Below are 17,498 nucleotides of genomic sequence, written 5' to 3' on the forward strand. Positions count from 1 at the left end.
CAGCCATAAAAAAGGATGAGTTTGTGTCCTTTATAGGGACATGGATGCAGCTGGAAACCATCATTCTCAGCAAACTATCACAAGAACAGAAAACTAAATGCCACATGTTCTCACTCATAGGTGGGAACTGAACAATGAGTTCACTTGGACTCGGGAAGGGGAACATCACACACCGGGGCCTATCATGGGGTGGGGGGAGGGGTGAGGGATTGCTTTGGGAGTTATACCCGATGTAAATGACGAGTTGATGGGTGCTGATGAGTTGATGGGTGTTGATGAGTTGATGGGTGCAGCACACCAACATGACAGAAGTATACATATGTAACAAACCTGCACGTTATGCACATGTACTCTAGAACTTAAAGTATAATAATAAGAAAAAGAAAACCAAGATAGATACATATACATATATTTTATATAATATATGTATGTATACACACACATACATATATGTGTGTATGTGTATATATGTATCTCTATATATACACACACACAGGCATACCTGAATGATATTGTAGGTTTGGTTCTCAACCACCACACATGCAAGAAAACAAATATTGCAATAAAGTGTGTCATAGAAATTTTATTGTTTCCTAGTGCATATAAAAGTTATATTTACCATATACTACAGTCTATTAAGTGTGTGGTACCATTGTGTTTAAAAAAGTACACACCTTAATTAAAAATACATTATTGCTAAAAGAAATAAATAAATAAAATAAAACCTGCTAACGATCATTTGAGGCTCCAGTGAGCTATAATCTTTTTGTTGTGGAGGGTCTTGCCTTGATGCTGATACCTGCCAACTAATCAGAGTGGTGGTTGCTGAAGATTGGCATGGCTCTGGCAATTAAAAAAAATAAGACAACAGTGAAGTTTGCCATATCAATGGTCTTGTCTTTTTCACAAAGTATTTCTCTGTAGTATGCAGTGCTGGTTGATAGTGTTTTACTCATAATAAAGCTTCTTTTAAAATTTGGAAAAAAAAAGAAAAAAGAAAATGTGGCACATATACACCATGGAATACTATGAAGCCATAGAAAAGGATTAGTTCATGTCCCCTTCAGGGACATGGATGAAGCTGTAAATTATGATTCTCAGCAAACTAACACAGGAGCAGAAAACCAAACACTGCATGTTCTCACTCATAAGTGGGAGTTGAACAATGAGAACGCATGGACACAGGGTGGGGAACATCACACACCGGGGCCTGTTGTGGGGTGTGGGACTAGGGGAGGGATAGCATTAGGAGAAATACCTAATGTAGGTGACGGGTTGATGGTTGCAGCAAACGACCATGGCACATGCATACCTGTGTAACAAACCTGCACGTTCTGCACCTGTATCCCAGTACTCAAAGTATAAAAAAAAAAATTTCCAGAATTCCCAGGCCCCACCCTAGAACTACTGTATCAGAAATTCTCAGGGTAGGGCTCAGCCATCTGTGTATTAACATGTCCTCTAGATTATTTTGATGCATGATAAAGCTTGAGAATCAATATTTTAGGAGAACTCAGTGGCTTTTTAAACTTGATCAAATAAAGCAGTAACTCCCCTTTCCCCAAGAAAGAAAGGGAGTTTATTTTTTAATTTTTATTTATTTATTTTTTATTTTTTAAATATTTATTGATTTATTTATTTTTGTTATACTTTAAGTCCTAGGGAGTTTATTAAAAGGATATTGGGTAATTTACTGGGAGAGTTGGAAAAATGAGTTCAAACAGGCTTCCAAGAACAACATCGCAAACCATGCTATAGAATTGACCTAATGTAGATTGTATTGACACTCTTAAAATAAATTATGATCTCTTCTCCCACTGTATCTTTATTGCATGTAAGAATTACTCAGAGAAGGAAAAGGCTGAAAGATAAGCAGCAACCAGTTCATGAAACACCCCGTAAACCACATGATTAAAACCCCATAGAGAATTTGGATATTATTTTCATGGCAGGAGATTTTCATTGTGGAAATGCCATTCCTTCAACAGAAGGCCCATCCATATTATGAAGGGTAACCTACTGTACTCAGAGTTTGCTGATTTAAATATTAATCACATAAAAAGTATCTTAATAGCAAGATTTAGATTGGTGTTTGGTCAAAAACTGGGTACCTAAATGGGCATAAAATTAACCACTACACAAGGAGACCAGTTAAGGAGTTGCAATGTGAAAGATTTGATAGTAGCATTAAGAATGGGCAAAAATAGATGTACTCAAGAGATACTTAAAAGTAGAATTGACTAACATAATATGTTGGATTTGGAATAGAATAATGGATTATAGGCCTGACCATCTTAGTGGATGGTTTTGCCACTCACTGAGATAGGATACAAAAAAAGCAAAGCAGGCTTTGGTAGGAAAGATAACCAGTTTGTTACATGCTAAATATAAGATTTTTGTGGTACATGCAAGTAGAGTAATCTACTAGGTATTTAGATACATTTTCTGAAATTTGGGGAAGAATTCTGAACTGCAGATAAAGATTTGGGAATCATAAACATATAATGGTAATTGAAGGCTGAGATGTCCCAGGAGGATTGAGTAAGGTATGAAAAGAAGTAGGTCTAGAAAAGAATGTAGGAAAATATATATAAGAAGTAGAGAAAAATAATTTCCCAAGGGAACTTGAGAAGCGATGGCCAGAAAGAAAGAAATTGGAGAGTCTTGTTATTATAAAAAGCCAAAGGAAGAAGAATGTATCATGTAGAAAGGTTTGATTATAAAGTCAAATATTCCAATAGGGATCAAATTAGATAAAGATTTAAAAGTGATAATTGAATTTAGCTACTAGAAAGTTGTTATTTGTGACCTTATTAGCCACTAGGTAATAAATTCATGTAATTTTTATGGTATGTTTACCCACTTGGTGTTAAACCAATATATTACCAAGTAATCTGTAAGTGTAGTTGTAATTTTAGCATTAACTGTTATATATTCTTGTAACTAAGAACCTTTTTTTCATAATTGAAGGATAAATTATAGTGTTTTTTATAAAATTATATATTTTGAGTTTTATGAACATTTGTTATAATTATATAAACTAAATGTCACCACTGAAAAGTATCAGACTGTGAAAACATGAATTAAACTGATTAATAAATTACTGCTTTAAGAAATACTTGAAAGATCTTGAAATATTTTAACTCTTATTAAAAATGGTATTTTCTCATGCCATTTCTATGTTTTAAAAAATTGATTCTATGCAAGTCTTTTGGATAGTAACTACTAAAATAGCACTAGGAAACTAGGCTTTGGATATTATTTTAAAATGAGTGTCTTTAAAATGCCACTCTCTAGGTAGCAAATGGAGGTTAGTGATATAAACAAGACAGAAACCATTGGTTTCTTTGGTTTTTTTTCTCTCTTAAATTTATATACATTTAAGGGGTACAAGTGCAGTTTTGTTGCATGAATATACTACATAGCGGTGAATTCTGAGTTCTTAGTGTAACCATTACCCAAATAGTATACATTATACCCATCAAGTAATTTCTCATCCCTCATCCTCCTCCCTCTCACCCTTCTGAGTGTCCGATGTCTATTATTTCACACTTTATGTCCATGTGCACGCGTTATTTAACTCCCATCTGTAAGTGAGACTGTAATATTTGACAGTATCTGAGTTGATCTAACTTAAGATAACAGCCTCTAATTCCGTTCATGTTGCTGCGAAAGATATGATTTCATTTTTCATGGCTGAATAGTATTCCATTATATATCTCTCTATATAGCTGTACCTATATCATCTGTATATCCATCCGTCTATGTACCTATCTAGCTCACATTTTCTTTATTGAATCATCCATTAATGGACACTTAGATTGATTCCACATATCTGCTATTGTGAATAGTGCTGCAATAAACTTATAAGTGCAGTTATCTTTTTGGTATAATGATTTCTTCTCCTTTGGGTAGATAACTAATGGTGGGATTGCTGGATTGAATAGTAGTTATATTTTTACTTCTTTGAAAAATATCCATACTATTTTCCATAGAGTTTGTACTAGTTTATATTCCCACCAACAATGTATAAGTGTTGCCTTTTCTCCACATCCTTGCCAACTTCTGTTATTTTTTGACTTTTAAATAATAGTCATTCTGACATAAGAAGATATCTCATTGTGGTTTTAATTTGTATTTCTCTAATGAATAGTGTTGTAGAGCATTTTTGATATGCTTGCTGGCAATTTGCAGGTCTTTTTTTTTTGGAAAAAATGCCTGTTCATGTCCTTTGCCTGTTTTTTAATGGAGTTATTTGTTTTACTGTTGTTGAGTTGTTTCAGTTCCTTGTAGGTTTTGGATGTTAATCCGCAGTATAGTCTGTGCATATTTTCTCCCATTCTGCAGGTTGGCTGTTCACTCTGTTCATTGCTTCCTTTGCTGTCCGAAGGTTTTATTTTAATTCAGCCCCACTTGTCTATTTTTGGTTTTGTTGCTTTTGCTTTTGAGGTCCTAATAATGAATCCTTTGCCTAGGCCAATGTCCAGAAGAGTTTTCCCAAGTTTTCCTCTAGTAGTTCTATAGTTTGAGGTCATACATTTAAGTCTTTACTCCATCTTGAGTTGGTTTTTGTATATAGTGAGAGATAGGGGTCCAGTTTCATGTTTCTGCATATGGAAATCCAATTTTCCCAGCACCGTTTATTGAAAACAATGTTCTTTTCCCAGTGTATGTTTTCATTTACTTTATCAAGTATCAGTTGGATGTAGACATGTGGCTTTATTTCTGGGTTCTCGATTCTGTTCTATTGATATATGTGTCTATTTTTATATCAATATCATGCTGTTTGGGTTACTGTAGCTTTGTAGTATAATGTGAGGTCAGGCAATGTTATGTCTTCAGCTTTGTTCTTTCTGCTTAAGATTGCTTTGGCTATTCTGGCATTTTTGTTTGTTCCATATGAATTTTAAGAGTTTTTTTCTAATTCTGTGAAAAATGACATTAGTATTTTGATAGAAATTGCATTGAATCTGTAGATTGCTTTGGAAAGTATGGTCATTTTAATGAATCTAGATGAATTTAAGGAAAGTTGTCATTTTAACAATATTGAGTCTTGAACATCTTCATTTGTTTTGGTCTTTAATTTCTCTTTGTAATATTTTATAGCTTTCAGTGAACAGATCTTAAAATATCTTTTGTTAAACTTATTCCAAAGTATTTCTTGATGCTGTTTTAAATGAATTTTTCTTAATATATAATTGGTCTTTGCTAGTAGATAGAATTACATTTGATTTAAAAATTTGGGGGCTGGTCATGGTGGCTCACAACTGTAATCCCAGCACTTTGGGAGGCTGATATGGGCAGATCACTTGAGGTCAGGAGTTTGAGACCAGCCTAGCCAACATGGTGAAATCCTATCTCTACTAAAACTATAAAGATTAGCTGGGCATAGTGGTGGGCTCCTGTAATCCCACTTACTTGGGAGGCTGAGGCAGGAGAATCGCTTGAACTCAGGAGACAGAGTTTGCAGTAAGCTGATATTGTGCCAGTATACTCTAGCCTGGGCAACATGAGTGAGACTCCATTTTAAAAAAAAAAATTGATTTTGCATTCTACAACCGTGTCATTTATTTGTTTCAGTTATATTTTATGGCTTTCTTGTTGTTTTCCTATATAAATTTTATGTTTTCTACAAATAGAGTTGTCTTCCTTTCCAGCCTGCATGCTTTTTATTTATTTTTCTCACCTTAATGTACTTGATAGTACTTCTAGTATCTAGCATGATAGTAAATAGAAATAATGATAGATGATTCTTGCTTTATTCATATCCTAGGTAGAAAGTATCGTTCCTCTTGCTGTTAAGAATAATGTACAAATTTTCCTTAAATACACTTAATCAGATTGAGGAAGTTCACTTTTCCTAGTTTGCTGGGATATTTTATTATGAAAGCATCTTAAATTTTGTCAAAAGCTTTTTCTGTATCTATCAAAATGATTGGTTTTGTTTTCAGTTGATAGGATGACTTACATTGATCGATTTTTAAAATGTTCAACCAACATTGCATTCCTGGCATAAATCCCACTGGTTATATTATATAATTCTTTAAACATTTTTAAAATCCATTTATTTTCTAGAGATGAGGTCTTTCTCTGTCACCCAGGCTCAAGTTCAGTGGCATGGTCATAGCTCACCGAAGCCTCAAATTCCTGGGTTCAAGCAATTCTCCCACCTAAGCCTGCTGAGTAGCTGGGACTACAGGCATCCATCATCATGGACAGCTAATTTTTCAAAAATCTTATTTGTAGAGATGGGGTCTCACTATGTTGGCCAGACTTGTCTTGAACTCGTGGCTTCAAGCAATCATTCTGCTTTGGCTTCCCAAAGTATTGGGATTCCAGGAGTGAGCCACCACACCTGGTGGCTTTTTTTTTTTTCTTTCTTTCTTTTTTTTGAAAGGCTCTACTCTGTCATCCAGATGGGAGTGCAGAGGTGTGATCAGAGCTCACTATAACCTTAAACTCCTGGACTTAAGCAATCTTCTTGCCTCACCGTCCTTATTATCTGTGACCACAGGTATGTGCCATTGAACCCAGCTAATTTTATTATTTTTTAAAGTTTTGTAGAGATGGGGTCTTGCTATGTTTGTTGCCCAGGCTGGTCTGTAAATCCTGGCCTCAAGTGATCCTCCTGCCTTGGCCTTATGAAGCACTATAGGCTTTTTATATGTTGTTGTATTCAATTTGCCAACATTTTTTATTGGTATTTTTTGAATCTATATTCATGAGAGATATTAGTCTGAAGTTTTCTTGTTTTATGATATCATTTGTCATGATGTGGTATTAGAGTAAAAGTATTTTTATAGAATGAGTCAGAAAATCTTTCTTCCTCTCAATTTTTCTGCAGGAATTTTATAGAATTGGCATTATTTTTTCCTCTAAATGTATCATAGATTTTATTTTATAAGTAATGGTATCTTGACCTGGAGTTTTCTTTGAGGAAATAATTTTAATTAGAATTAATTTGTTTAGTTGCATTAATTTGTATAGTGCTGTTAAATTTCCTGCTTCTCCTTGGGTAATTTGTGTCTTTCTGGGAATTTGTCCATTTCATTTAGATTGTCAAATTTATTGGCATAATTTTGTAAATAATATTTGTTTGTTGTCTTTTTAATTTCTAAAGTTTTTTTGGTAATATTCCTTTCCTTATAAAGGAAATGTGTGTTATTTCTTTTTACCTTGATCACTCTGGCTGAAGGTTAATTAATTTCATTGAATTTTTCAAACCAGCTTTTGGTTTCACTCTTTTTTAAATTGTTAATCTGTTTCTATTTTACTGATTTATCTGATCATCTTTATTATTGTTCTTTTTTTCTGGTTTTGATATTAATTTGCTCTTCTTTTTCTAGCTTCTTAAGATGAAAGCTTACATAATTCAAGATATTTTTCTTTGCTCTAAATTTTTCTCAAAGTGCCACTTTAGCTGCATCTCACACCTTTGGTATGCTATATTTTTATTAGTGTGTTAAATTATTATCTAATTACTCTTATGGTTTTTTTAATCAATGTTTATTTAGTAGTTTGTAATTTAATTTTCAAACATTTGGAGAGTTTTCTGGATGTTATTAATTTCTAATTCAATTATGGTCAGAAACTATATCTTTATATTTCAGTACTTTCAAATGTTTTGATGCTTGTTTTATAGTTCAAAATATTTTATCTCTTAGTAATTGTTTCTTTTATACTTCAAAAATATACGTATTCTGCCCTTTTTGGGTTGTGTGTTTTATAAATGCCAATTGGGTCAAGTTGGTTGATAGTCTTTTATTTATGTCTTCTTCATTTTTACTGATTTTGTCTTATGTTAGTTATTGAGAAAGAGGTGTTAAAAATTCCAACTATAATTGTGAATTCATCTGTTTCTCTTTGTGGTTCTATCATTTTTGTATCATGTATTTTAAGCTCTGTAATTAGGTGTATAATTTAGGATTTTTATGTTTTTTTAAAATAATTTGACCCACTTCTTATTATGAAGTGACCACCTTTAACCCTGGTAATGTTCTGTGTTCTGAAATCAACTTTACTGTATATTAATATATCTTTCCACCTATATCTTGATTAATGTTAGCATGGTGTATAATTTTCCATGTTTTAACTTTTAACCTATTTGTATATATTTAAAGGAGGTTTGTGTTCAAACCACATACTTAGGTCTTGCATTTTTGTCTTCTCTGACAATCACTGCGTTTTAAATGGGGTGTTTACCCTGTTTGCGTTTAATGTGGTATTGGTATGGCTGGGTATAAACCTACCATCTTGCTCTTTGTTTTCTACTTATCTTGCTAGTTCTTAGTTCCCCCCAACAATGTTCTGCCTGATTTTTTGTTAAACTTTTTAGTGATTTCATTTTGTCTCCTTTGTTGGCTAATTTAGCTATAATAATCCTGGTGATTGCCTTATGATTTATATTAATAGTGTACAGCTGTACCTTATCAAAGTTTACCTTCAATTAATGTTATACTACTTTATGAATGGTACAATAGTAAAGTTTCTATTTCTCCTACTATTGGCCTTTGTGATATTGTTAACATCATTTTGCTTCTACATATGCTATAAACCACAAATGTACTATTATTATTTTTGCTTTAAACAGTAAATTATCTTTTAAAGATAACTTGTATTTTATATTTACCCATATATTTATCATTTTAAATATTCTTTATTCCTTTTTGTATATCCAGATACTATTTGATATCATTTCCCTTTTGCCTGAAGACCCTCTTTAACATTCCTTTTAGTGCAGGTCTTTTCAGAATGAGTTATTTCAGGTTTGTGTGTCTGAAAAGTGTCTTTATTTCAGTTTCATTTTTGAAGACAATTTAATTTTGGTCATTATTTTTAAAAATATTTTATCTCTTCTCTCCCTCCTCTTTCTCTTTTTTATTACTCAAATTATAACTAATTAGGCCATTTGACAGTGATCCACAGTTCATTGGTGTGCTGTTCTTCCTCTATGCCTGAGTTATTTTTTTCTCTGTGTTATATTTTGGATAGTTTTTCTTGACTTATTTTCAAGTTCACTAATCTTCAATGTATTTTTTTAAAAAATCTCTAGATATTCTATTTGAGATAGTTAGGTAGATAGATGGATGGATAGATAGATCTATCTTCTGTGTATCTACTTAATATGCTCAATCTCCTCTCTACCTTCTTCAACATATGCAGTGTAGTATAATAAGTGTTTTACTATCTCTGTCTATTATTTCTATCCTGTTTTATTTCTGGGTATCTTCTATTGATATTTCTCCTTGTTACAATATATTTTTTAGTTCTCTGCATTGAATGGCATACCTCTTGAATTTTACCTTTTTGAGTGCTAAAGGTTTTTGTATTTGTATAATTATCCTTGATCTTTGTTTAGTATGCAGTTAAGTTATGTGGAATAGTTTGATCCTTTTGTAACCTGGTTTTAAGTATTGGTAAGCAGAACCAGAGCAGTCTTTATCTTAGGGAGGAATTTTTCCTCATACTGAGGTAATATTCTCTGAGTACTTTGCATGTGAATTCTGAGGGCTTGCACTTTTGCTGGTGGGAACATGAAAAATTCTTGCCTCAATATAAAGTTTGCTTTCGGTTTGTTTTCTTGATTTCTTTTTCAAGATGTATGCTTTTTCTTCTTGGTTTGTTCTTTCCTCAGTCTCAGGTAGTTTCCTCAAACTTATTCCTTCATTAGTACTTAGCTAAAGATTTGAGGAGGACCCTTCTTCAAATCTCTAGAGCTCTTTTTGTGTCACATTTTCTTCTTTGCTACTTAACCCTATGAACTCTAGTTGTCCCTGGCCTCCCTAGACTGTTAGTTCTGTCTCCTTACTCAGTAGGCCTGCTAGATTTTATCTGGGTTCCCCCTCCTTGTGCTGGAGTCTTGAAATTCTCTCTAGGCAGTAAACTGGGGCGCTATCATAAGCCTCGCCTTATATATTTTCTTTCTTTCGGGGATCATTGTCATTTCCTACCTGATGTGCAGTGTCTTAAAATTTGTTACATAAATTTGGTAAGATTTTTAATTGTTTTAGGTAGTGAGTAGAACTGGCCCACGTTCCTCATTATGACCATAAGTGGAGACTGTCATCTAATTTATATCTTTATGCAAGCAAACAAATGATAAGTAAATATACATATATATCAGATCATTTGGTATAGAATATGTAAGTAAATTTTGTTATATGGTGTTTTCTCATTCCTTTTTTTAACCTCCATTCCTCCTCCTTCCTTTTTTTCTCTCTGTCTCTTCCCTATATGTTATGTAGTATAGCGTAGATGACTTGTTACTATTTATTTTCTAATTTTCTTGTTTTTTTACCTTATTTGTCATGTTTTTCTATGTAGATATTTTATACTTTTATTTAGTCAATTATGTCAATCAATTTCTTTATGATCTTTGGGTTTTAAATTATGCTTAGAAGATTTTTTATATGTCAAGATTATCAACATATTTACCTGTGTCTTTTTTAACTCATCTTATGATTTAATTATGTCAAATTATTGACTCATTTTGAATTTATTTTAGTGAAAAAAGTGTTTAATCAATTATAATATCTTAAATGAGGTGTATCTGGATTCCCAATTCTTTTTTAACTTCATGGAAAAAGCTGCTGTCTCTCAAATTCCTTACTGTCTTTCTATTTTTCAAATTGTTGGAGTATTAAACATCTGAGCTATACAATTTAACTTACATCTACTAAGAGTAAGATTTTTCAACTATTTATAAAAAATAAGGGAAACTAAAAAGCAAAACATCTGATGCTAAATAAGTTAGTTTCTTTACTCATTAATATTGGTGCTAATTAAAATGTTAGAATCCTTGACTTTTATTATATTAGACTCGGGAGACCTGGTGTTGATTGCTATTGCCAACATGAAAGTGGCGCAGCTGTCCTACAGCTCCAATTTTTGATCAATGAGGTAAGGATTATTTTTTGACTACTTAAATCACACACTCCCCCACTACACAGTGAATCAGTTAATGTAATTTTTAAATACTGTGATTCTAAATGCTTAAATATATATGCATTCGATATTACTTCTGATTACATTTTTCACAAAAGACTGTACTCCTGTATTGGTTTATTTATTAAATTCTAAAGAAAAAAGATTGTATATATCATATTCTGTTATTGTTACTATATAGCATAATTTAGTTTAATTGTCTAAATTTTTTAAAAAATCCTAATGTCCTTTGATTGCTTCACTGGCCACTAATCTTTTTTTCTATCCACTCACTTCCCACCAACTTACATTTTTTAACCAAGGCCTAACTTCATGTTTTATCTTTATCTTCCCTGAAGTGATCTTTTTGCTTATATACATATGGGCCCTTTTATCTGTATGTATCTCCAAATGCATCTGTTGGAATAGATATGCATTTGTATTTATTTTGTGTCCATAGCTATTATGGGAATTAGCTCTCTATCTACATTTTTATAAAATTATGGTGATAAGGAACTCTCTGAAAACAAAATATGTATTTATGAAGCTCAGAGAGGTTGCAGATATTACATTAGTAGAAGGCTACTTGAGGCTTTCTTGAATCAGATTTTTATAGTGGAAATTAGAGTCTTCTAGAGCTTATTTTATATTAAGTGAGCCAGTCAATGCAAAAATGCTTTAAAAGTTTGTGCCATGCCAAATGCAGGCACTTAGAAGATTGAACTCAGTGCCTCGGAAAAAAAAAGTTTGGTTATTTTTTCACGGCATGACAATGATCTTTCATAGTGTCGGCATATATTTGCATATATCTATATCTGTATATCTTCCTAAGAACTTACATTGTAAATGTGGGTAAAATGTCTCATAGAACTTCATATCAGAGATAACCCGAGGCAAGAAAGATATTGGCAAATGTTCACTTTTCACTTCTCTTGGCTCAAAATCTTTCTCAGAAGACTGTGAGATCCTCTTTATTGACAAACCTAGCATATTTCACAATGTAGGCACACTTGCTGTGGGGTACTGAAATGGGAAAGGAAGGTAAAGAAAACATTTGAAAAATATTTCATTGTAATAACTGCTCATTATTATCTAGAATGTCAGGCTTCTTGAGGTCTCAGTGCTACTCTGTAGCTCCTTGTTGAGGGATCTCAGCTTTTTGCCTTCTGCATGGATATGCACTTACAGGCATAATTTGTTTCCATATGATTTTTACTGGGTCTGATCCTTTCAGATTTGTCTTCCAGGTCCTAAGTTTGCCCCTATGGTACATAACTAAGAATAAATAAAGACAAGCCTTCAACCTCCTTGCCTTGTTCACATCATTTATCCTGAACTACTCGCCCTATGTACCTCACACAAAGTTTCTGTATCTTTTCCCAACTTCCCAGTTTCTGACCTGACTGGTTTTTCTATTCTTAGTTTTAAATATTTTCACAGATCTTTATAGTGCTTTTGGTAGGTTCACTTTGCTTTTATAAATGAACCTGGACACTCTGCTGATGTGCTTACTTTCATGTGTCTGTCTCTGTTGGTGCTGTTAGGCTTAGTGGTATTGTTCACTTCCCTCTGATGATAAATCATGTCTCAGTTTTATCACAGAATTAAGAATACTGGCCAGGCGCGGTGGCTGACGCTTGTAATCCTAACACTTTGGGAAACTGAGGCGGGTGGATTACGAGGTTAAGAGATCAAGACCATCCGGGCCAACATGGTGAAACCCCGTCTCTACTAAAAATACAAAAATTAGCTGGGCATGGTGGCACACGCCTGTAGTCCCAGGTACTCGGGATGCTGAGGCAGGAGAATTGCTTGAACCTGGGAGGCAGAGGTTGCAGTGAGCTAAGACTGCACCACTGCACTCCAGCCTGGCGACAGAGCAAGACTCCATCTCAAAAAAAAAAAAAAAAAAAAAAATTACTGCATTCCTCACTAGAATTATTTAGGTATTACACTAAAATATTATTGAATATATGCTACTTTAATTCCATTTTGCCTTTGGCATGTTATATCTTCTGTATAGCATGTAACTATCTCTTGTAGAGAATGTTTTATTGTTGTTACATATCATGTTCTATCCTCACCCTATCTCAGGTGAACTTCCACCTCTCTAGGAAATGAGACTAGTATACTGTATCTCAAAAAAATCAATTGTAGCTCATCAAATGCTTTCAAGGAATCCTAATAGATTTCTAGTTGGTTTATAGGAAGCATATGTACAATATACAAATAAAACAGGCAAACAAACACAAAAATTCTCAAGACATATATAGAATACCTCCTATTTCATGGCAGGAAATTATCTGAGTTCATGTTAAGATATATATATCAATATATACATCTTTGAACATGTATATAGGTAATTAGATACAAATATGCAAATCATACAAATTTCTAAATATTTTCGTGAATATGATGTTTGATTATGTTTCTATTTTTATAAAGCCATTCCTCTCTGAGACTAAAATCACTGGTACCCAATATAAAGAGACCCATCATAGGACACATGAGCTTTTCTTTGGCTTAGAAATTGTTATAGAAGGGCATTTAGATTCCTGTCTTCTCTCTTCTAATTCAGAAAGAAGAAATAAATGCTAGCGATTTCAATATAGTTCTTCCTAGCATCTGATTGGGATATCTGTGATTGATACTGTAAACTATAAGAGATTACTTCTAACAAAGTACTTTGGAAAATATAAAAAGCCTTTTAGGTATCTCAGGACAACCAAGGTTCTGAAAGATCACTCTTAGAGAACACATTTAATGCTCTGGATTTAGGATCCTTTAATGGATAAGCATCGACATTTTCAGCTGGTCAACTGTCATTATGGTAAAAGTTCTAACATTTTTAAATGATCTGATTTAACCCAGTAAAATAAGTAGTTTAAGCATATAATTATTATCTGTCCATATGCTTTCTGCCACATTAAGAGGTAGAAAATATCCTATTGTATATGAAATAGGATTCATTTGTATTTGGCAGTGCTGTATAAAAAGAATCTTAGTATAATTTTATAGTTATACTAAATTCTAGTTGGAGAAATGTTTTCTTTTATTATGGATATTTTCCTTTACTATTGATGAAGCTTCTTAGGCTATAAGAAGCAAATTAAATTATACCAAATATACTTTTTAGGAAGAATATACACTTTCCAAATATACAGAAAATTCTTGCAAAGGAGAATTTTTATATGACCTGTATTCAATTTTGTAAGACTGCATTGAATATTTGCTTCTCTGTAAGGCTATGTAGTATATGTGTAAATAGTAGAAAAAAAAATCCCTAAACTATTTTTTCCCGAAGAAAAACCTTTAATGATAATAATGATGCTATAATAATTAATCCTCTCTATTGGTAAATAAATATTCCTTAAGCTAGTCTTTCTGACCGTCAAAATGCAGTGGGTCAGTTTCCTGTTCTACTTTCAGCATTCTTACCCTTCCTGATTGAAGTTTATGCACCTATCCTTCCTGATATTTCTGGGTTATATAGACACAAGTAACTCTTCAGGTAGTAAAAAAATTGAGTAAATTAGCTTGTTTGTGCTTCACAAAAACCCTTAATTAAGTAAATCACACACTTACTTTATATTTTTTTTGTTCTAGGGTGCCTTGGTCAGTGCAAGTTCAGATGATACACTTCATTTGTGGAACCTTAGACAAAAAAGGCCAGCCATTCTCCATTCTCTTAAATTTAACCGAGAACGGTAAGAACCTATGGATTAAACAATATCTTAATGTACAACAAAATTATTTCCTGAGCAAGTTTTTGTTAACTTGACAGGCTTTTTCCCTCATAATCTCAACAGCTAGAAATAATTTAATGTTTATGCTTACTTTCATAGTGGTTTCTTTTTTGTAGAAAATGCATAATTGATATAGATCCAGTCACCTACTAATGCAATGTTTATTAGCTTAAGGAACTTTTGGGCTGAAATTATGGGATTTTCTATGTATAGAATCATATTATCTTCAAAGAGAGATAGTTTGACTTCCTTTCTTCCTATTAATATTTACAGGCTTTTTATTTCTTTCTCTTGCATGATTGCTCTGCCTAGGACTTCCAGTACTATGTTAACTAGGAATGGTGAGAGATGGTATCCTTGTCTTGTTTTGGTTTTCAAGGGGAATGCTTCCAGCTTTTGCCCATTCAATATGATGTTGGCTATGGGTTTGTCATAGATGGCTCTTGTTATTTTGAAATATGTTCCTTCAATGTCTAGTTTGTTGAGGGTTTTTAACATGAAGGACATTGAATTGTACCAGAAGCCTTTTCTGCATCTATTGAGATAGTCATGTGGTTTTTGTTTTCAATTCTGTTTATATAGTAAAGCACATTTATTTATTTGTGATTATTAAACCAACCTTGCATCCCGGGATAAAACCTGCTTGAGTGTGCTTGATTAGCTTTTTCATGTGCTGCAGGATTCAGTTTGCTAGTATTTTGTTGAGAATTTTTACATCTGTGTTCATCAAGGATATTGGCCTGAAGATTTTTTTGTTGTATTTCTGCCAGGTTTTGGTATCAGGATGAAGCTGGCCTCACAGGATGAGTCAGAGAGGACTTCCTCCTCCTCATTTTTTTAGAGTAGTTTCAGTTAGAATGGTACAAGCTATTCTTTATGCATCTGGTGGAATTTGGCTGTGAATCATTCTTGTCCTGGGTCCTTTATGGTTGGTAGGCTTTTTATTACTGATTTAATTTTGGAACTCTTTATTGATCTGTCCAGGGATTCAATTTCTCCCTAGCTCAATCTTGGGAGTTTGTATGTTTCCGGGAATATATTAATTTCTTTTAGGTTTTCTAGTCTGTGTGCATAGAGGTGTTCATAGCGGTCTCTGAGGGTTTTTTATATTTCTGTGGGGCTGGTGGTAATGTCTTTTTTGGTGCTTATGATTGTTTATTTGGATCTTCTCTCTTCTTCTCTTTCTTAGCTTAGCTAGTGGTCTATCATATTTCTTATGTCAAAAAACCAACTCTTGTACTCATTGATCTTTTTGTATGTTTTTTTTTTGCATCTTAGTTTCCTTCATTTCAGCTCTGATTTTAGTTATTTCTTGTCTTTTGCTAGCTTTGGGTTTGTTTTGTATTGTTTCTCTAGTTTCTCTAGGTGTAATGTTTGGTTGCTAATTTGAGATTTTATGAATTTTTGATGTGGACCTTTAGCACTATAAACTTTCCTCTTAGCACTACTTTAGCTGTGTCCTAGAGATTCTGGTATGTTTTCTTGGTTCTTAGTAGTTTCAGAGAATTTCCTGATGTCTGCCATAATTTCATTGTTTACCCAAAGGTCAGGACCAGGTTTTTTAATTTCCATCCAATTGTATGGTTTTGAGTGATTTTCTTAGTATTTATTTTTATTTTTATTGCATTATGGCCTGAGAGTGTGGTTGGTCTGGTTTCATTTTTTTTAGATTTTCTGAGGATTGTTTTATGTCCAATTGTGTGGTTGATTTTAGAGCATGTGCTATGTGCAGATGAGAAGACAGTATATTCTGTTCCTTTTGGGTAGAGCATTTTGTAGACGTCTAATAGTTCCATTTGGTCAAGTGTTAAGTTTAGATCCTGGAAATCTTTGTTAATTTGCTGACTGGATGGTCTGTCTAAAAACCGTCAGTAGGGTGTTGAAGTCTCCCACTATTATTGTTGGGAATCTAAGTCTCTTCATAGGTCTCTAAGAGCTTGCTTTATGAATCTGAGTGCTCCTGTGTTGGGTGCATATATATTTAGGAAAGTTAGGTATTCTTGTTTAATTGAACCCTTTACCATTATGTAATGTCCTTCCATGTCTTTTTTGATCTTTGTTGGTTTAAAGTATGCTTTGTCTGAAATTAGAATAGAAACCCCTGCTTTTTTCTGTTTTCCATTTGCTTGTTAGATTTTCCTTTATCCCTTTACATTGAGCCTATGGGTGTCATTACATGTGAGATGGGCCTCTTGAAGACAGCATACCATTCAGTCCTGCTTCTTTATAAGCTTGCCACTCCATGACTTTTAATTGGAACATTTAGCCCATTTACATTCAAGTTTAATATTGGTATGTGTGGATTTGATCCTTTCATCATGTTTCTAGCTGGTTATTGTGCAGACTTGTTCATGTGGTTGCTTTATAGGATCAATAGTTTTTATACCTAAGTGTGTTTTTGTAGTAGCTTATAACAGTCTTTGCTTTCCATATTTAGTACTCCTTTCAGGACTGCTTGTAAGGCAGGTCTGGTGGTCATGAATTCCCTTAGCATTTGCTTATCTGGAAAGGATCTAATTTCTACGAGGCTTATGAAGCTCAGTTTGGCTGGATATGAAATTCTTGCTTGGAAATTGTTTTCTTTAGTAAGGCTGAGTATAGACCCCCAATTTCTTCTGGCTTGTAAGGTTTCTATTGAAAGGTCCTCTGTTAGCCTAATGGGGTTTCCTTTGTAGGTGACTTGCTCCTTCTCTCCAGCTGCCTTTTACTTTTTCCCTTTTATTTTAGCCTTGGAGAATCTGAAGATTATGTGTCTTGGCCATGGTCTTTTGTGTAGTACCTCACATTGGTACTGAACTTGTATTTTGGCCTCTCTAGTGAGGCTGGGGA

The 17,498-nt window shown here is 33.4% G+C and overlaps 1 protein-coding gene across 1 annotated transcript in view; it reads left to right on the top strand.

Moving 5' to 3' along the window:
* LOC105510749 (syntaxin-binding protein 5-like) overlaps positions 1 to 17,498 on the top strand; it is a 314,922-nt gene that overhangs the window by 86,202 nt on the left and 211,222 nt on the right. Inside the window, exons 4-5 of the mRNA XM_011940656.1 lie at positions 10,818 to 10,899; positions 14,530 to 14,630. Of these exons, the coding sequence (XP_011796046.1) occupies positions 10,818 to 10,899; positions 14,530 to 14,630 (183 nt within the window). The remainder of the gene's footprint in view (positions 1 to 10,817; positions 10,900 to 14,529; positions 14,631 to 17,498) is intronic.

The sequence above is a fragment of the Colobus angolensis genome, unplaced genomic scaffold (assembly GCF_000951035.1).
Source record: "Colobus angolensis palliatus isolate OR3802 unplaced genomic scaffold, Cang.pa_1.0 Scaffold190, whole genome shotgun sequence".
Lineage (NCBI taxonomy): Eukaryota > Metazoa > Chordata > Mammalia > Primates > Cercopithecidae > Colobus > Colobus angolensis.